We start from the raw sequence: 21,285 nt of genomic DNA, 5'->3' as shown, positions 1-21,285 counted from the left end.
TGATACAGGTAAATTACCCACTAAATCCTGTTACTTCCCTTTAACCTTGACCTTCCAAAAAAGAAAAAAAAACCAACACATACACACTCTACTATTTATATCAAGAATCTTAGTGAAAGATTAGAAGAGATTGTAAAATGTGATGCAATGAGAACTATGGCACAAAACACTTGATTCTTTCTCCTATAAGTATTATATGATCCAAATATTGCAGTCTACATATTCATACAGTTTTGTTTGGTAAATTTTCATCCTATGATATTTTAAGTTTCATAAGCACATACTCTATCACTCAAAAGGAGATGTACTGTATCATTTGATTTCAATGCCATCACATTGCCTCAGTCCATTTGACTGAAAAAGCTCCTATGGACTACCGAACAAAGAACTTAGCCTCAGCACAACTGACACTTTGGACTGGATAATTCTTTGTTATACAGGCTTGTCTTGAGCATTACATAGTTTTAAAAGCATTGCTGACCTCTGCCCACTAGATGCCAGAAACACCTCCCTCAGTTTTAACAATTAAAAATGCTTCCAGACATTGTCAAACGACCAAGGTTTACCCACAGAGTGAAAAACAGCAATTTTGCCTCAGTTGAGAACCACTGATTTAACAAGATGTCCAAAGACTTACTTTTCAGGTTTTTTTTTTTTTAAACTATATCCCTGAATAACCAGAAAAGGGAATACGTGTATTCCCTTTAAGAGGAGATGATGAGAATTCAATATGAGATGATGGTATAATGGCTATATATTTTTTAAAGGTCTTATTTTTTATATCACCTGTCAACTGAAGTATGTGTACAGACAGAACACTATCATCGCTGGCTGGATCTGCATAAAAATAGTGAGGACTGGGGTAGATAAATGGAACATGACTGGCTTTGTGTTAATAAAATGTACACAAAGGTTCATTATACTATTTATCTATATTCAAGAAACTCTGTAACCAAAGTTTTTTAATAAGCAATTCCTCACAGATTGCAACAGATAAATAAACAATCTGCTGCTGACTGCTGCAAAGAATTACAGTTCAAGAAAACAACAGTTAGCTGAATGCCTGTAAAGAAACACTGGGAGACAGAGTTCTGAATGAGTCAAAGCACTGAAAGCACTCACATTACACCAGGGAATAAAAAAAAAAAAGCCTAAAGCATGCCCAGGACAGAATGAATGCTAAGAAAACCCTGAGAAGACACTAAACTTTCACCTACAACTGATTTTCAGGCTCAGCACAAATAGGAAGTAAAAGCAAAGGCAGAGTTGTCATTATCCTGGCCAAGCTTTGAAGGAATGCCTAAACAAAGAGTCAATCTGCAAAGACTAAGGGAGGGCTTTTATTCCTCTTTTTTCCTTTGGCTCCTTGTGCTCAAGGAAATCTCTGTCAACACATTCCCTGGCCACTTAAACACAGGCTTCACAGATAATGCACAAAACAGAAATAGTCTCTACAAAAATGGTCTAGAAAACTCACTGAGCAAACAAACAACTAGAACTCAGAGCAAGCAACAAAAACAAACAAAAAAAAAAATGGGAAGAATCTGTTTTTCAGAGTTAGCACATCATAATATCCAAAATGTGCAGTTTTCAATAAAACATTCCAAAGCATATGAAGAAACAAGAAAAGCATGGCCCATTCATAGGAGAAATTAATGAAAACTGTCCATGAAGAAACACAAACATCACACTTACTAGAAAAATACTAAGTAACTGCCTTAAACATTCTCAAAGACCTGAAGGAAACCAGGAAAAATGCGTCAACAAATACAGAATATCAATTATGAGATATAAATGATAAAAAGAAACCAGAAACAAGTTCTAGAACTAAAAAGTATACTAACTGAAATGAAAAGTTCAGCAGAGGGTTGCAACAGCAGATTGAGCAGGCTTTGAGAAGAATCAGTAAACTTGAAGATATGTCAATCATTCAGTCTGAGGAGCAAGAAAAGAAAAAGTGTGAAGAGCACATACCCTTTTGGACCTGTGCGACAGTATCAAGAATACCAATATACATTTAATGGAAGTCCCAGAAGGAAAGGGGGAGAGAGGGGCAGAAAGAATACATAAATAAATAATGGTTGAAAACTTCCCAAACTAGATAAAACATGAATTTACACATCCAACTAGCTCAATACACTCAAGCAGAATAAATTCAAAGAGATCCATACCAAGACACATTATAATTAAACCGCTGAAAGACCAGAGATTCGAGAATCTTGAAGGAAGCAAGAGAAGATATTCATCACATACAAGGGATCCTCAGTAAGATTAACAGCCAGCTTCTCAGCAGAAACCAAGAGGCAATGGGACAGCATACAACGCTAAAAGGAAAAACAATGTCAACCAAGAATTCCATATCTGGCAAAACTATTCTTCAAAACTGAAGGTAATATTAAGACATTTCCAGATGAAGCAAAGCTGAAGGAGTTCATCACTAGTAGATCCGCACTACAAGAAATGCTAAAGGAAGTCCTTTAAGCAGAAATGAAAGGACAACTAGGTAGATTCACACCAAAGAAATACAGAACCACATAAAGGTTATTACATAGGCAAATACAAAAAAAGTCTGCATTACTCAACTTTTTGGATTCTAGCACCTTTTTTTCCTATACAACTTAAAAGACAAATGTACAGAACAAAAATCATAAATCTATATTAATGAGTGCAACAATGCATAAAGTTGCAATTTGTGACACCACCACAAAGGAGATGGAATGAAGTTTTGTATGAGCAAAGTTTTTGAATACTGTGGAACCAAAGGTGGTATTTGTTCAAAATGAAGTCAATCCTCATTATTTGCTGATTCCATATCTGTAAAATTACCTACTGCTAAAATTTATCTGTAATCCCAAAATCAATACTTAACATTACTATCTGTCATTCGCATTCAGAGCAGCAAAAAAATTTGAGCCGTCCAATACACACATTCCCAAATGAAGTCAAACAAGACAATGTTCTCTTTGCCTTCTTGTTTAAGCTCTCATACTGAAAATAAGTATTCTTTCAGTGGTCAATTTAATGTCCCGTTTTTTGCATTTTGTGCTTTTTTGTTAGTGATATTGCTATTTAAAATAGTTCCCAAGCACTGGGGCTAAAACTGCTGTGTAGTGCTCTTAAGCACAAGACTGATGTGCCTTGCAGGGAAAATATGTGTGTCAGATAAGCCTCATTCCAGCATGAATTATAATGCTGTTCCATAAGTTCAATGTTAATGAATCAACAGTATATATAAATTAAGGCACCTTTACACAGGAACACACATAAAAACAAAGTTATGTTCTGATCAGATGGCAAATACCTTGTGACAAGAGGATTGCAAGGACCTAATCCTTTATTTCCCCCTAAAAGCCACAGTTTAGTATTTGCTAATGCAGCCCGCATGCAACTTCACAGAACTTAATTACCACAAATTAGGAAAATTAAATGTAGGGATGCCTGGGTGGCTCAGTGGTTGAGTGTCTGCCTTTGGCTCAGGGCATGATCCCCGAGTCCCAGGATCATGTCCCACATCAGGCTTCCTGCGTGGAGCCTGCTTCTCCCTCTGCCTATGTCTCTGTCTCTCTCTCTGTGTGTCTCTCATGAATAAATAAATAAAATTTTTTAAAAAAAGAAAATTAAATATAGGATGTTGTAAATTTAAGAGGTTAATTTTAATCCTCAGAGGAATAACCACTAAGAAAATAACAAAAGATGTACAGAAAGGGAAACAATAATGGAGTCAAATTGTACACAACAAAAAAACAAACACAAAAGAAGGCAGTAAAAAAGTGTGCAACATAAAAGATGTAAAGCTTATAGAAACAAAGAACAAAATGTGAAGGGATTAAATTATCTAAATTAAAAGCCAGAGATTGGCAGAATGGATTTTTTAAAAAATCCAACAATATGCTGCCTACAAGAGATTCACTTTAGATCCAAAGACACAAAAAGAAGAAAGGAAGAAAAATGATATTTAATACAAATAGTAACCAATAGAGAGCTGAGGTACCTTACTAATATGTAACACAAAATAAGACTTTAAGTGAAAAACCGTTAGAAAAGACAAAAACAATATATAAACAGGTCAATCCATCAAGAGGTTAACAATTACAAGCATATACACACTTAGTAACAGTGCCAAAATATATGAAGCAAAAAGCTATAAGCTAAGGAGAAAAATATAGTCCTACATTAATAATTATAAAATTCAAAAACCACCTTTTAAATAACAGAACAATTAGGTAGAAGAACAATAAAGAAATAATGCATTTGAACAATATGGTAAACCAATAATACCTATTACATATACAAAACAATACACCCCAAAAACATCAATATATACATTTTTTCCAAATGTGTATAGAACATTTTCTAGGATGTACCCTATGTCAGGCCAGAAAACAAGTGTCAATAAATTTTAAAAGATTTAAATTACACAAAATATTTTCTTCAAACAAAACGGAATAAAAGCAGAAATGAAGAACAGAAAGAAAACTGAAAAACTAACCAATATGTGGAAAATAAACAACACTTCTAAACAACCAGTAGTAGATCAAAGAAGAAAATACAGAGAAACCACAAAATATTTAGAGATGAATGGAATGTAGCTAAAACAGTGCTCAGGAAGAAATTTATAGCCGTAAACACATTTTTAAAAAAAATCAATAACCTAACTATACACCATAAAATAGAAGAAAAAGAGAAGCAAACTATGCTTAAGGCAACAAAAAGGATATAATAAAGATCAGAATAGAAAGAACTGAAACTTGAGAATAGAAAAACATTAGAGAAAAATCAATGAACCCAAAAGTTGGTTCTTGCAAAAATCAACAACACTGACAAACCTTTATGTAGATTAAGAAAAAAAAAAAAGAAAACTCAAATTAATAAACTCAGAAATGAAACATAATACATTACTACCAATCTTACAGAAATAAAGGATTATGAAAATACTATCAACTGTATGCTAACAAATTAGATAAACTAGATGAAATGAACAAATTCCTAGAAACATACAAATTCCCAAAACTGACTCAAGTAGAAATGGAAAGTCTTAACTAACTTATAAGTAATTGAATCAGTAATCAAAAACCTTGCTACAAAGGAAAGCCCAAAAACAGGTTTCCCTGGTGAATTCCTCTAATCATTTAAAGAATCAACACCAATTCTTCCCACACTTTTCCAAAACATTAAAAAAGAGAACACTTCCTAATTAATTCTAGGAGATTAGCATTATCCTGATGCCAAAACCAGAATAGTCCATCCTAAGATAAATTTAATTCTAACAAAGGCATCAGTTTGCAACTCTACAGTCCTTTCCAAATACATATAATTAGGGTTGAAGTTACTATGTTGTAGATGATGAGGGCCAGACTGGGCTTCTTACTGTACAAGAAAAAGGTTATAAATAAGCACAAAAGGAATAATAGAATGAGCTTTATGATGCTGACAGTAATTGAAAATATCAGTAAAAACTCATGGTTTTGTATTTTAATATACAGACAGATATACATATATTTTCTACTTCTATCTGCTGAGAGGGCCTGGAAGCACTAACACCCCAGTAGAAACGAGCATTTCAAACATCCAAATTTTGGAACCTAAATATCATTCTTCAATAAGAAGAACAAAAGTTCCTTAGAAAGTGGTTGACTCCAAAGCTAGGCAGAGAAAACACAGATGAACCAGAACCTCTTCTGGAGTCAGATAATTCACAAGTGTTTCAAATGAAAGAAAAGACACAGAAGCCAACCCAACAGAGCTCCAAATGGCTAAAGCTAGAAAAATATGAGCAATAAAGTAAATAATAATTGTATTGGATTAGAACCAAAGGAATAAATATTCTTTTTTTTTAAGATTTTATTTATTTATTTATTTATTTATTCATGAAATACACAGAGAGGAGAGAGGGGCAGAGACACAGGCAGAAGGAGAAGCAGGCTCCATGCAGGAAGCCTGATGTGGGACTCAATCCGGGGTCTCCAGGATCACACCCTGGGCTGCAGGCGGCGCTAAACCACTGAGCCACGGGGGCTGCCCAGGAATAAATATTCTTGAGCCCAAATCAATATAATAATAAATTTAAAATGAAGACAAATTATTTTTCCTTACAAAAGAATTCCAATTATTAATTGTAAAAAAAAAAAAATCAGTGGAACAACAAAGTAGTAATTTGATGCAGGCAAAATTCACCAATGAATGAAAAATTGAGTGGGCAAATGCTTAAAGAGAAACAGCATATTTGCATAGACTGGAAGCATCTTCCCAAAATACTGATTAATTACAAAGGGAAAAAAATGTTAAGGTGTAACTTTACACTTGAAAGCCTGGCAGACATTACCTTAATCAAACGGTAAGACAGCAATTGCACTGTTGGGGATTTACCCCAAAGATTCAGATGCAATGAAACGCCGGGACACCTGCACCCCGATGTTTCTAGCAGCAATGTCCACAATAGCCAAACTGTGGAAGGAGCCTCGGTGTCCATCGAAAGATGAATGGATAAAGAAGATGTGGTTCATGTATACAATGGAATATTCCTCAGCCATTAGAAATGACAAATACCCACCATTTGCTTCAATGTGGATAGAACTGGAGGGTATTATGCTGAGTGAAGTAAGTCAATCGGAGAAGGACAAACAGTATATGTTCTCATTCATTTGGGGAATGTAAATAATAGTGAAAGGGAATATAAGGGAAGGGAGAAGAAATGTGTGGGAAATATCAGAAAGGGAGACAAAACATAAAGACTCCTAACTCTGGGAAACGAACTAGGGGTGGTGGAAGGGGAGGAGGGTAGGGGGTGGGGGTGAATGGGTGATGGGCACTGAGGGGGGCACTTGACGGGATGAGCACTGGGTGTTATTCTGTATGTTGGTAAATTGAACACCAATAAAAAATAAATTTATTTAAAAAAAGGAAATTAAAATTGATTCCTTTATTTGCATACAAAAAAAAAATCAAACAGTAAGATTAACACCACCAGCAACTGGATATACTGATGTCATGTATTGCCTCATAGGACCTGCTGGGAAGGTCACCTCACTTCTATGGTAGTCTTCCCAAAATCCGTAACTTTACTCTAACCATGAGAAAGCATTAGACAAAATATTTGATGAGTACTCTTCAAAGATGTCAAGGTCATGAAAAATAAGGACTGAAGAACTATGGCAGACTAGAGAAAACTAAAGAGATGTAACAACTAAATGGGATATGGGAGCCATACCTGCATCCTGAAAAAAAAAGGATATTAGTGGGAAAACTGATGAAATTCAAATAGTTTCCAGTTTAATTAATAGCACTGCATCAATGTTAATTTCTTTTCAATAATTTCTGATAATTGTGTTAATAATTGTTCCATAGTTAAGTAAAGTCTTACTTAACATTAGGGAAAGGGATGGGGATCCCTGGGTGGCTCAGCGGTTCAGCACCTGCCTTTGGCCCAGGGTGTGATCCTGGAGTCCCGGGATCGAGTCCCGTGTCAGGTTCCCGGCATGGAGGCTGCTTCTCCCTCTGCCTGTGTCTCTGCACCTCTCTCTCTCTCTCTCTCTCTCCCTCTCTCTCTATCATGAATAAATAAATAAAATCTTTAAAAAAAAAAAAAACATTAGGGAAAGGGACACCTGGGTGGCTCTGTGGTTGAGCGTCTGCCTTTGGCTCTGGGCGTGATCCCTGTATGGGGACTGAGTCTGTATCGGGCTCCCTGTGGGAAGCCTACTTCTCCTCTGCCTGTGTCTCTGCCTCTCTCTCTCTCTCTCTCTCTGACTCTAATAAATAAGTAAAATCTTCAAAAAAAAAAAAAAACATTAGGGGAAGTTAGGTGAAAAGTATACAGAAACTCTACTATCTTTGTAACTTTTATATATCCAGAATTATTTCAAAACAAAATTTTATGCTTATAAGGTTTTAATGATAGAGTAAGATAAAAAACAGAAAGTAGAGAGTGATTTCAACCATGTTTTTGAAAAAAAACTAAGAAGACTATGGGAAAAAAAAGAAAAGAAAGCATATACTCCAAAGCATTAACAATGCTTTGCCTAGATTCTGGAATTACAGATAGTTGTTTCTCTTTATACGTTTTGGTGTTTCTTTTTCTATAACAAGCATGAATTGCTTTTATGATCAATGATTAAAAAACCATTAAAAAAAGAATTCTAGCTCTTGTACCAATATGATGGATAAATTAAGATATAGCATTAAGATATGGCCAAGTATTAAATCATTTTGGTTGCTGAAGGGTGAAATACTGAGAATCTAAAATGGAATTAGGCATACAAATCGATACAGTGAGTTAGATAAAGAAGAGCTTTTCAGCCTGAGTCACTGGATTGCTAAAGGTGCCATTACCAAATTAGGAAAAAATGGTTCACAGAGAGCATAGTAAATCCCACTGTGGACAAACTGGGCTTAAAGTACCTGTGGATCATCTGAGAGAATATATCCAACAGGCAATTGCAAACAGAGGATGAAAACTCAGAAGGGACACTAGGGCCAGAGATATGAGAATATGAAGGTGTTTGAGGCACCTGGGCAGCTCAGTCGGTTAACCATCCAACTCCTGATTTTGGCTCAAGTCAAGATCTCAGGGTTGTGAGACCAAGCTTTGCATCCAGTCTGCACTAAGTATGGAGCCTGCTTAAGATTCTCTCTCTCCCTCTCCCTCTGCCCCTCCCCGACACCCCATACCTGCTCCTCAACTGAGTTCTCTCTCTGAAAAAAACAAAACAAAGAATATAAAGGTGTCAAACTACAGATATTTAATGAAGTCACAAAGATGCTTTACTTCTCCTGCCATTATAACATAGAGCAATAAAAGAAAGCAAAAGACAAAATCAGAGAGAATTCATCAGGCAAAGAATGAGCCAAGGAGCTAAAGGGGAAGTTAAAAAGTAACTGTCAAAGGACTCAAAGAAAACACTAAAAGACTGGTATGTCTCATAAGGAGTTAATACTCAAAATATATAAAGACCTCATAACTCAACACTAGAAAGCAAATAATCTGACTTAAAATGGGCAAAGGACTTGAATAGACATTTTTCAAAAGAAGACATAAAGACGACCAATAGACACATGAAAAGATGTTCAAAACCACCAATCATCAAGGAAATGCAAATGAAAACCACAATGAGATATCACCTAATACCTGTCAGAATAGTTAAAACTAAAGACAAGAAATAACAAGTGTGGTCAAGGATATGGAGAAAAAGAACCACTTGTGCACAGTTAATGGGAATATAAATTGGTACAGCCACTGTGGAAAACAGTACGGAGGCTACTCAAAAAATTATAAATAGAATTACCATATGATCCAATAATTCCACTACTGGGTATTTACCCAAAGAAAACAAAAAAATGTATGTACCCTTGTTTATTGCAGCATTATTTACAATAACCATGATATGGAAGCAGCCCAAGTGTCCACTAATAGGTGAATGGATCAAGAAGATGAGGTACATAAGGACAATGGAATATTACTCAGCCATAAAAGAATGAGACATTGCCATATGCAACAACTCAGATGAACCTAGAGGGTGTTATGCTACATGAAATAAGGCAAAGACAGACAAATACATGTGATTTCACTTATTTTGTAATCTAAAAACAAATGAATAAACAAAGAAACAAACAAAAAGAATCAGCACTATAAATACAGAGAATTGATGGTTACCAGAAGGGGAGAGGGATGGAAATGGGCAATATGAGTGAAGGGGAGTGAGAGACCCTGGCTTCCATTTACAGAAAGAATAAGTCATCACAAGAATAAAAGGTTCATAATAGGGAATACAGTAAGTGTATTATAGTAGCATTGTATGGTAATAGATGAAAGCTACACTTGTAGTGAGCACAGCATAAGGCATAAATTTGTTGAATCACTATGTTGCACAGCTGAAACTACCATGTATGTCAACTATATTCAAACAAAAAAAATAATTAAAAAAAAATTATTCAAAATCTATGGAATGTAGCTAAAGAATTACTCAGATGAAAATTTCTGATTAAAGACTTACAGAAGACCAAATAGTAAAGAGTTAACAGTCTAATTTAAGTTGAAGAAAAACAGAGGGAAAAAAATAGTAGTAGATTATTGAACAAAGAAGCAAAGATATAATGCAGAGGATTCATGAAACTAAAATCTATGTCTTCAAAAGACAAAAAATTGGCAAACCCCTGATAAAATCAGTGGAGTAAATACAACCAAATACATAAATATATTAGGAATGAAAGGGGGAATTAATTACAGAAATAGCAGAGCTTTAGATAAATTTGAGTGCAAGGCTGAACAGAAATTGATTATAATAGATGGTTACATATTTGGTTACCACAGCCATTCATTTTTACTTACCGCCAACAGAAGACACATTTATTTGCACAAGCCAAGCTTGGGGTAGTTTCCATGCAACGATGGCTTTCAATGCCATAGAACGTATGTTTATAACAACCTCCTCTCCCTCGGAGCATTGACTGTGAAAGTAAAAAAACAAATAATAATCTGAATAAAATCCTCAAGGCAAGAAAACAAAACACCAAGGCATCATTTTTAAGAAAAAATATCTGCATTTCATAATCATAAATGCCCCTACTGATATCTCCATGATACAGAAAATTAACATTATAGTGTTTTGATACAGCTTTGGGTTTTGATGGTGCTTTAAGTCTTCTAAAATCCAATGAAATAAAATAAACCTATGATTCATTAACTCTGAAAGCTCTATAGAGAAGACCACTGATGCTTTTAGTTTCATTTTTTTTTTTTGCTTTTTTTTTTTGCTTTTTTTTTATTTTTTTATTTTTTATTTTTTTGCTTTTAGTTTCAAATCCATTTAACTGCCTCAAATAATATCAGTACAATAATATATAATACTATTAGATTAGAGTAGGGAATAGGGATAGATAGGGATAGATTAGACAAGCTCCTGGAAGAGGGGAGCAGCCCTCAATCGACAGGGTATGTCTGTTTTGAATAAGAAAGGGTAAGAGAATGTGTTCTGGAACATATTCTATGTCAACTGAATGGCAGAACTTGAACATACTGAGACTTGCTGATGGGACAAGCAGCATGAGTGTAAGAAACAGATTTTTCCCAAAAAGGACACTATTTAATATGTGAGTGTTTTACCCATGCTGAGTGTAGTAAGAACAAATAATTTGAAGAAATAGTACAGATCAACTTAGGGTTGGAATCATAAAACAGTACCAAGCTTTTCGAGATCTCATCTGAAAGATTCATCTAGAAACTCTGCAAGATAGGCTTGATTTCAGTAAAAGTGAAATCTGGGGGAGGGGAGGGGAGGGGAGGCAAATAAGGTTATGGTGACTTGGCTCATATTAGTGGAGGAAAGGGGAAGGGCACTAAGAAGGAGATACATTCAAAGGCATTCCCCACTGGAGGGGCAAAACAAAGTCATCCAAGATAACTGACATGTTGACTCATCTCAGCTGCAACTGAAATATGAGGGGATTAACAACAGGAACAAACAAGGAGATACAAGGAGCCTGTGTGTGTGTGTGTGTGTGTGTGTGTGTGTGTGTAAGATATCTTAGTGTGCTAACATTTTGCTATCCATAATAAAGGAAAATTACAAAAAATTTACCAGCTTGATTACTATGTTGGTTGATCACAAAGTCTTATTTTTTGTCCTGATAAAAAGGATTCCCCTGTCCATCTCACTTGATATTTGCGTTAAGAAAAATAAGAAGAAAAAATATTCTTCAAGGGAACTACAAATTCTCTCCCAAGTTCCCAATAAGATATCCACAAGGCAAATAAAACATTCAAATCTTGCAAACCGCACTAAAAACAAAAAATAAAAGCTCACTAAATGCCACTAAATATCATGGCAATAGAAAAACAAAGTTGAACCCGAAAATCTCATTGTTTACTGAGAAGGTAATATACCTCAAGCACACTGTGTGCCGAATGTACAATGATGAATAAGACAGAGCCCCCAACCATGATCTAGTATGAGGAAATTGCAAGTAAACAGGCAAAATGTGCAATACTATTATGATAGGGTGTTTGAATCAATTAAGAAAGATTCTTTTGCAAGCAACAGAAACTGACTCTGACTAAACAGAAAAAGGATTTATTGAAAGGACTCCACAGCTCACAGAATCTTTAGAAAGGCAGGAATGAAGGAAGGCTGGCAGCAGGACCACCCCTCAATCTCTCAGAAGCCATCTACTGTAGATGCCACCACTCTGGATACCATCGCCAGCACCACTCCTGGAAAGGAGATGCTGCCACCATGAGCTCAAGAATGAGGTCTCCAGGTCCCAGGTCCTTCCATCACTCACTCCATACTCAAAGTCTTGGGCAAAGACAATAACCATCCTAAATGATACTGTTATACCCATGCTGCCAGCACATGGTTCCAAGAAACAGTATCTCTCTTCCTCAGCTTCTGTAGCAGGCAGTGGACCCTTGTGCTAAAGGAAGCTAATTTAACAGAGAATTCCCCCAAACACAAAAAGGCTCAGATGCTGGGCAAGCAGAGAAAAGACAAATGTCCACCATGGTGTTACGGGAGCCCATGAGATAGGTGACTGACCCAGCCAGCCTTGCAGGACCAGTGAGAACTTCCCAGAGATGTGCTGTCCAAACTGAATACTGAAGGGCTAAAAGAAGGGAGAGGGATGGGAGAAGAGGGATGACATGTTTCTCTTTTAAAAGCTTTTTTTCCTGAAAGTTTTATAGTTTTACTTTAGTTCACTTTAGTTCATGATCGATTTTCAGTTAATTTTTATGTAAGATGTGAAGTTAAAAAAAAAAATCTTTGTGTTTGTATGTGTGAATGTACTTCCAGTGTGTGCAGTCTGGTGGTGGTGGTGGTGATGGTGGTGATGATGGTAGTGGGTGGTAGCAGTGATATTCTACCGCTGGATGTCTAATTACCCCAGCACCATTTGTTGGCAAGGTTACCCGTCCTCCAAGGAATTGCTTTTGCACCTTTGTAAAAAAAAAAAAAAATCAGGTAGGCATGTTTGTGTGCTTTTTTCTAGGACCTCTATTCTGTTCTACTGGTCTATGGGTCTGATCCATCTCTCCACCAGTACCATGCTGTCTTGATTACTATAGCATTAGAGTAAGCTATAGTATCAGAGTATATGACTCCTCCCATTTTATTCTCCCTAAATATTATTTAAGCTATTTTAAGGCTAGGGCCATTCCTTATAAATTTCAGAATAAGCTTGTCTATTTCTACAAAAACCTTACTAGTATTTTAGTAGTAACTGCATTAAATCTACAGATCAATTTGGGGAAAACTAACAATTTACCATATTATGTCTTTCAATCCATCAACATTTACTTAGATTTACATTTAGACTTTCATTTACATTTACACTCACCTAAATTTTCATTGATTTCTGGTTTGTTATCTTTCCTCATTTCTAACATAAGCATTTATTGCTTTAAATTTCCCTCTGAGGGACACCTGAGTGGCTTAGTGATTGAGCGTCTGCCTTTGACTCAGGTGTGATCACAGGGTCCTGTGATCAAGTCCCACATCAGGCTCCCTGCAGGGAGCCTGCCTCTCCTCTCTGTGTCTCCCATGAATAAGTAAAATCTTGAAAAAAAATTCTCTCTGAGCACTGAGCTACATCCCATATACAGTTTGTTTTATTTTTATTGTCATTCAGTTGTATGTATTTTTTTCATTTCCTGAGACTTCTTTGACCCAGGGCTTATTTAGAAATGCGTTGTTTAATTTCTATATAGAGATTTTCCTTTTGTTTTCATTATTAGTTTCTAGTTTGATTCCATTATGGTCAGAGAACAACAGTAGGATTTCAATTCCTGTAAATTCACTGAGCTTTATTCTATGGTCTAGGATCTGGTCTGTCTTGGTCAATGTTCCATAGGCACTTGAAAACACATGTATTCTGCTGTTGCTGGGTGGTAAGTTCTCTATTTGTCAACTAGATCCTATTAGTTAACTGTGTTGCTCAGATTTTCTATAGTCTCATGATTTTCAGTCAAGTAGGTAAAAGAGAGTTTCAAAGTCCCCAACTAAAGAGGTGCCTGGGTGGCCAAGCATCCAACTCTTGGTTTCAGCTTAGGTCATGATCTTAGAGTCATAAGATCTTAGGGCTCTGCTTTCAGCAGAAACTCTGCTTGAGATTCTCTTCTTGGCCTTCTGCCCCTCCCCAGCTCGCACGTACACTTTTAAAAAAAAAAAAAAAGTCAAAAAAAAAAGTCCCCAACTATAATTGTGAGTTTTTATTTTTTTAAGATTTCTCCATTTAACTATGTCATTTTTGAGCCTCCAATGTTTGGTGTATACTCATTTAGTGTGGATTATCCTTTCATCACTATGAAATGTCATTCTCTGTCTCTAAGTACGTTTCTTTGCTCTGAGACCTTCTTAATCTGATATTGACATGGGCAATCCTACCTTTTGGATTATTGTTGTCATGGTATGCATCTTTCTGTCATTTTACTCAACCCACCTATGTCACTGAATTTGAAGTAAATTTCTTATCAACATCATATTTTGAAGTCCTATTTTTTTTACCCATTCTGCCGATTAGCTATCATTTGTTTGGTATATTTAGAATATTTACATTTGAAGCAATCACTAATACATTAGTCCTCAGGTCTGCTATTTTATTATTTGTTTTCTGCTTGTTTCCTCCCATTCTCATATCCATTACTTTTTTTTTTTTTTATTTCCTGCAGGTTACTTAAAACATTTTTGGTATTCCATCTTATCTTGTTGGGTTTTTTCCCTAGTTATCCCTTTGTAAACGTTCACCATAGGTGTTAGTAGCTCTTTGTTTAGTTTTTATAGTGGTTTTTCTGAATCTTCCACATATACAGGACTTATGTATATAATGTGTGTATATATATATGTATGCTTACATATATACATGACTCATAGTCTGCTGATATTATTTTATACTTGACGTTAAGTGTGGAAACATCACTTCCATTTAAATCCTTTTAACTTTTCCTCTTTCAAATATCATTGCCCTGAATATTACATGGTATTTTAATTTTTGTTTCAATCATCAAATATGATTAATAAGAATCATGAGGAAAATGTCTGATCTTTCCATTATTCTGACTTTCCTGTGCTCTAATAATCTCCCTTTTATCATTTCATTAAGTTAGAAGAATTTCCTTTAGCCATTTTTTTTAATTTTTTTTATTTATTTATGATAGTCACAGAGAGAGAGAGAGAGGCAGAGACATAGGCAGAGGGAGAAGCAGGCTCCATGCACCGGGAGCCCGACGTGGGATTCGATCCCGGGTCTCCAGGATCGCACCCTGGGCCAAAGGCAGGCGCCAAACCGCTGCGCCACTCAGGGATCCCGCCTTTAGCCATTTTTTAAGGGCAGATCAGCCAACAACAAATTCCTTGTTCTTGTTCATGCATGTCTTTATTTAATCTTCATTCTGGAAGGGCAGTCTTGCCATACACAGAATTAATGGTCGTCAGGTATTTTCTTTCAGCATTTGAAAAATGTGTACCACTTCCCTCTAGCCTCCAAGATTTCAGATGAGAAATCTGATGTCAAATTAATGTTAATACATCATTTATCTCTAGCATCTTTCAAGATTTTTTTTTCTTACTTTTCTGATCATTAATTTTAAGGTGTCTTGGTATGGATTTCTTTGGTTTTATCCTGTTTGGGGTATCCTCTCTGTTGTTCAGACCAAGTGAATTTTATTGGGCTATCCTGTTTACAGATCATACTACTGATGTGGTAAGGCCATTGACTCTACCCTCTATCATCTCCGCTCTACTATTGAGCCCATTTGGTTGAGGTTTTGTTTTGTTTTTTTCTGTTGCTATATTTTTCAATTTTATAATCCCCTCTTGGTTCTTTTTATAACTTCCATTTCTTGAGACTTTTTTATTTTTTCATCTGTTTCGAGAGAATCTGTAACTGATTGCTGAAGCATTTTTACGACAGCTGCTTCAAAATCCTTGTCAGATTATTCCATCATCTGATTCACTGGTGTTATCAGCTCATTATCTTTTCTTGTTCAAGTTGTGATTTTCTTGGTTCTTGGTATGACAGGTGATTTTTATTGCATCCTAGACATTCTGTCTACTATGTTAGGGGACTCTAGATCCTATTTAATTCTCCTATTCTAGCAGGCAATCACTTTGTTTGGGCTGAGCATGCAGGTCCGGGACCATTTTTGTGTGCTGTGGTTTCAACAGCAATTTAATTTTCAGAACCTTTGCAATGTAATTTTGCTTGGGATCCCACTGGTCTCTGTTGTTACCATATGAGGAAGTAGAAGGGGTTTCTCTCTGAGGGTTTCTCAGTGGATGAGGAGAATATCTGGGCTGCTTGTGTGGCAAAGTGCCTCTAGCTAATTGCCCCTGACAGCCCCAGTAATTGAGTGAGACAAGGCAGGCCACAGGGACAAAGAGTCTTCCCCAGTTGGACTACTTCCCCATTGATCCCTCTTGCCAGTGCCACTCAGCCAATATGGTGTCTCTCAGTGGGAAAGGAAGACTCAGGCCCAGCACGGATGGAGAGCATTTCACAAGTCAGGTCACTTACTGTTAAAGTAGATGGTGGGAAGGGATCTTTCTCTTCCCACTTTCACCTGGCCATCCTGATATCTCCTGACAGGAGAGGGGAACTTCAGGTCCAGCAGGGAAGGAGACCACTTGTCCTAGATGCTTACAGTTAGTGGGGCACCTAACTGATCCCCTTGGCAGTGGTACTGGGCTTGCCTAATTCTGTTGGAGGGACTCTCATTCCATACTAGGAAGCAATGAACCCTCTCAGGTGGTTTTCTGTTGCTAGATTAAGGATTAGGAAACATGGGGTCTGAGTTGCCTTTCTTTAGATGGGGAGATGTAAAACATCCTGTTGTCCTATTGCTCCTCCACTCCTGGGGCCCCAAACTAGTCAGCCTTCCTCTTACCACTTTTCAAAGTTCTCATTTGGTGCCTCTTATGTTTTCCAGGGTTCAAAGTTGTACACAGCAGGAAGGAACAGGGAGAAAGGAGTTTATGCCCCCTTGTCCAAAACACAAATCCTCAGACAATACATTTTGAAAAAAAGTACTCTCACATCTGAAAATTAGTAAATAAGTAGAGTGGAAAAGGAAAAGACCTGAGAGTAATACACACTTAGAATTAAATCCATGGAAAAAAAAAGAAAAGAATTAAATCCATTTTATAAATCTGGGGGGGGGGGGAATTACAGATACTCTCAGATTAATGAATCCATAAATTATTGGCCTCAGAGCAAATGAGAGCCTGAGAAAATACAACGGCAACCCAGCAGAGCCACACTGAATAAATTCAAGACACCATCACCAGGCAGGCTCTGTGCACACCAATTTGGGGATGGGAGTGCAGGGGGAAGAATGGAGGTAGGTTGTTGGGAGAACAATCCCCATGAGTCAGTCTCCCTCTCTTTCTCTCTGAATGTCATACAAGCAGCGCTGGCTGCCTTTATTCTAGACTATATTTTCAAAAAGGTTTGTATAGTAAATAGCCTTAGAAGATATAGTGTCTCTCTCTGGAGCAAATAATATGTATTTACTGTCCAGTATAATAAGGATATGTCACTCTATAGCAAAGGTCAGGCAGGATTAGTGTCAACTATAGAAGCTTCATATTCCCTAAACTTGGGGTTCCTCTTCTGTAAAATATATGCAGACATTACCTGGCCCTTCTCGAGCTACTTCATGGGTGCTGGGGGCTCAGGAACCAGACTAAATAATGATATTCTGGTTACAGCTATTATAATAAACTGTCCGTGACTTCTGCCAACATCCATGATGCTGTGGCCAGCTAACCTGCTAACTTGCAAGTGGGTAAAATGTCAGACCCCAATTTTTGACAGAGGATGGAGAATTCAATGCAGAAGTCAATGGGACAAAACCAGTCTGCTGCCTGTTTCTATAAGCAAACTTTTGCTGGAATACCATCACCCATTTGTTTACTTATCGTCTATGGCTGCTTCTGTGCCCCATTGGGAGAGTTGAGAAGCTGCAACATAGATCATATGACCCACAAAATGTTAAAAAGTCACTAGCCCTTTAAGAAAAAAATCTACTGACCCCTGACCTAGATATTTCTTTCCTACCCTAGAGCAAACTAAATTCCAAACTGATTAAACTGTCTGAAAAAGTACAAACAGATTAATTCAGGGAAGATGGAGGAGCAGGACGCACCAAGAATCAGTCTCCCCACCTAGACAACAGCTGCACTGCAGATCTGTCTAATGTAAATATTCTGGAACTTGAGTCTCCTGAAGGCTTGCAACTTCCAGGAAAAGGCTTGAAACCCTTCACTTCAGCTCTCAGCCCAGGAGGAGCTACCCACCCCCACCATGTGGCAGACAGCTGTGCACATGTCCCAGGGCAGCTTGCACACAGTCTGTGGCAGTGAAGGGGGGCAAAAAGGACCCTGTCCTGAAAAATCCTGGGGACCTATCCTCTGATTGCTAATTGCAGCTTCTGGGCACAGAGGTAATAAAGAAGGGTAGAGGCAAGATTGTTGCCCCCACCCCCATTTTTGGAAGGCCTTACCCCTCCAGCTGAAGTGACTCCCAGGAGATTGAAAGGGTCACTATTTTTACCCCCTTCACTTTACACTGTCATCCTTTCAGAAACCAGACATTAAAGACTAGGATATTCCATTACAAGGGAACATTCAAGGAGAAACAAAGTTACTCTGCATGGCCAGGGAAAGGCTCAGAAAACAAGCAAGACACTAAGTTTACACCTCGGCCTGATCCTTACAGAAAGAGCCTACAACACTCAATAAAACAAAACCAACAACAGAAAACAGCAAACCCTAAGGAAGAGGGAGAATGGGAGTTCCACGACTAGATTCAAATGCCCACAAGGCACATAAAGATATAAGAAAGTATGTACCAATCAAAGGGGAAAAAATAATTCAACAGAACCTGTCCCTGAAAAATACTTTATGGCAGATATGTTAGACAGACCTTAAAAACACCGTCCTAAACATGCTCAAAGAACTAAAGGAAGATGTGGGGAAAATCAACAAAATAATGTGTAAACAACATGGAAATACCCACTAAAGAGCTAAGAAGCCCAAAAAGACACCAAAAAAAATCTGGAGCTGAAAAAGCATAGTAATTAACATGAAAAATTCACTAGAGGGATTCAAGGGCAGATCTGAGGGGGCAGAAGAATCAGAGACCCTAAGATAAGATGATGGAACTTATGAAGACTGAGGAGCAGAAAGAAAGAAAAATGAAGAAAAGCAAAGAGCTGGAGGGGTCTGTTTAACAACATGCACATCGTGCATATCCCAAGATAAGAAGCAGAGAGAATATATGAAGAAACAATACCTGAAATTTTCCCAATTTTGATGAAAGACATGAATGTAAACGTCCAAGAAGTTAAACAAACTTCAAGCAAGATGAACTCAAAGAGACCCAGACAAAGACTCAAACTTTCAAAAGACAAAGAATAACCCTTGAAAGTGGCAAGAGAAAAGTGAATTATCACATACAAGGGGTCATTCATAAAATTATAGGCAGATTTCTCATCTGAAACTTTGGAGGTCAGAAGGCCTCCAAAGGCCAAGATATTCAAAGTGCTAAAAGAAAAAAAACTGTTGGGGATCCCTGGGTGGCTCAGCGGTTTAGCACCTGCCTTCAGCCCAGGGCGTGATCCTGGAGACCCAGGATCAGGCTCCCTGCATGGAGCCTGCTTCTCCTTCTGCCTTGTGTCTCTGCTTCTCTCTCTCTGTCTGTCATGAATAAATAAGTAAAATCTTAAAAAAAAAAATTGTTAACCACGAATCCTACATCAGGCAAAACTATCCTTCAGAACTGAGGAAAAATCGAGACATCCCAGATAAACAAAAGCTGAGGCAGTGCATGACCACTAGACCTGCCCTGCAAGAGACACTCAAGGGATTCTTGCAGGGTGAAATGAAAGGACACTAGGCAGTACCTCCAAGCCATACGGAAAAGTAAAGATATCAATCAAGGTAAATACAGGGGCAATTAGGAAAGCTAGTGTTACTGTAACAATGGTTTGTAACTTCTGTTTTCTACATGATTTAAGAGACATCTAAAGAAAAAATTATTAGTATAGAGCTAGTACTACTGCAACTTTAGTTTGTAATTCCAAATCTTGTTTCCTACACAATTTAGGAAATAACTGCATTTAGAGAAATTACTAGTTTATGTTTCTGTGTTCACAATGTATAAAGATGTAATTCTGTGCCATCAATAACTGAAAGGGGTGGAGATAGAACTGTAAAGGTAGAGTTTTTGCATGTTACTGAAGTTAAACTACAGTAACTTTAAATTGAAATGCTACATCTTTAAGATGTTAAATGTAATCCCCACGGTAACCACAAAAAAAAAAAAATAGCTATACAATATACAGAAAAGTAAATTAAGAAGGAATTAAGACATTTCACTTAAAAAACCCACTCAAAAAGATAAAAATGGGGGTGCCTGGGTGGCTCAGTGGTTGAGCGTCTGCCTTCGGCCCAGGGCATGATCCCTGGTGTCCTGGGATCGAGTCCCACATCAGGTTCCCTGCATGCAGTCTGTTTCTCCCTCTGCCTGTGTCTCTGCCTCTCTCTCTCTCTCTGTATGTCTCTCATGAATAAATAAAATCTTAAAAAATAAAATAGAGGAAATGAGTGACAAAAAAAAGCAATAAAGCATAGACAAAAAAGTGGCACAATGACAAAAGCCCCTCCTTATCAGTAACTACTTTAAATTTAAATGGATAAAATGCTTTAATCAAAAGACAGAGCTTGGCAAAATGGATAAAAAAGACATGATCCAACTCTATGCTGTCTACAAGAGACTCACTTTACATCCAAAGACACATACAGGTTGAAAGTTAAAGGATGGAAAGAAATTCCAAGCAAATAGTAATCAAAAGAGACCAGGAGTGGCTATAATATTAGCAAACAAAACACACTTTAAATAAAAAAAGCTTACAAGGCACAAAGTACATTTTCTATTAATAAAAGGCTCAAAATTGCAAGAATATACAATAATTATAAACATTTACACATCAAATGACAGATCTTAAAAATATGAAGCAGAAATGGATAGAATTGAAGGAAGAAATAGCTCTAATTAATATCCCATTCACAAGAGAGAGAAAAACCAGAGAGAACACAAGGAAGTAAACAGAGGACTTTACAGAGCAGACCAACCAGATCTAAGAGACACATGTAGAACACTCCACCCAACAACAATAGCATACACGTTCTTCTCAAATGCACATAAGACATTTCATAGACCACAAGTTAGGCGAAAAACATGAAGTCTAATGGATTTTAAGAGATAGACATCATCATACAAAGTATCTTCCCTGAC

At 37.0% G+C, this 21,285-nt stretch overlaps 1 protein-coding gene across 1 annotated transcript in view; it reads right to left on the bottom strand.

The window, feature by feature from the left end:
- The window catches only part of LOC121487539 (S-adenosyl-L-methionine-dependent tRNA 4-demethylwyosine synthase TYW1), a 203,563-nt gene that overhangs the window by 114,896 nt on the left and 67,382 nt on the right, over positions 1–21,285 (bottom strand). The window contains exon 10 of the mRNA XM_041749378.1: positions 10,325–10,443. Coding sequence (XP_041605312.1) covers positions 10,325–10,443 — 119 coding nt within the window. The remainder of the gene's footprint in view (positions 1–10,324; positions 10,444–21,285) is intronic.

Source organism: Vulpes lagopus, chromosome 3 (assembly GCF_018345385.1).
Source record: "Vulpes lagopus strain Blue_001 chromosome 3, ASM1834538v1, whole genome shotgun sequence".
Taxonomy (NCBI): Eukaryota; Metazoa; Chordata; class Mammalia; order Carnivora; family Canidae; genus Vulpes; species Vulpes lagopus.
Note: the sequence above shows the minus strand (reverse complement) of the source record. Positions and strands in the feature narration are given on the sequence as shown.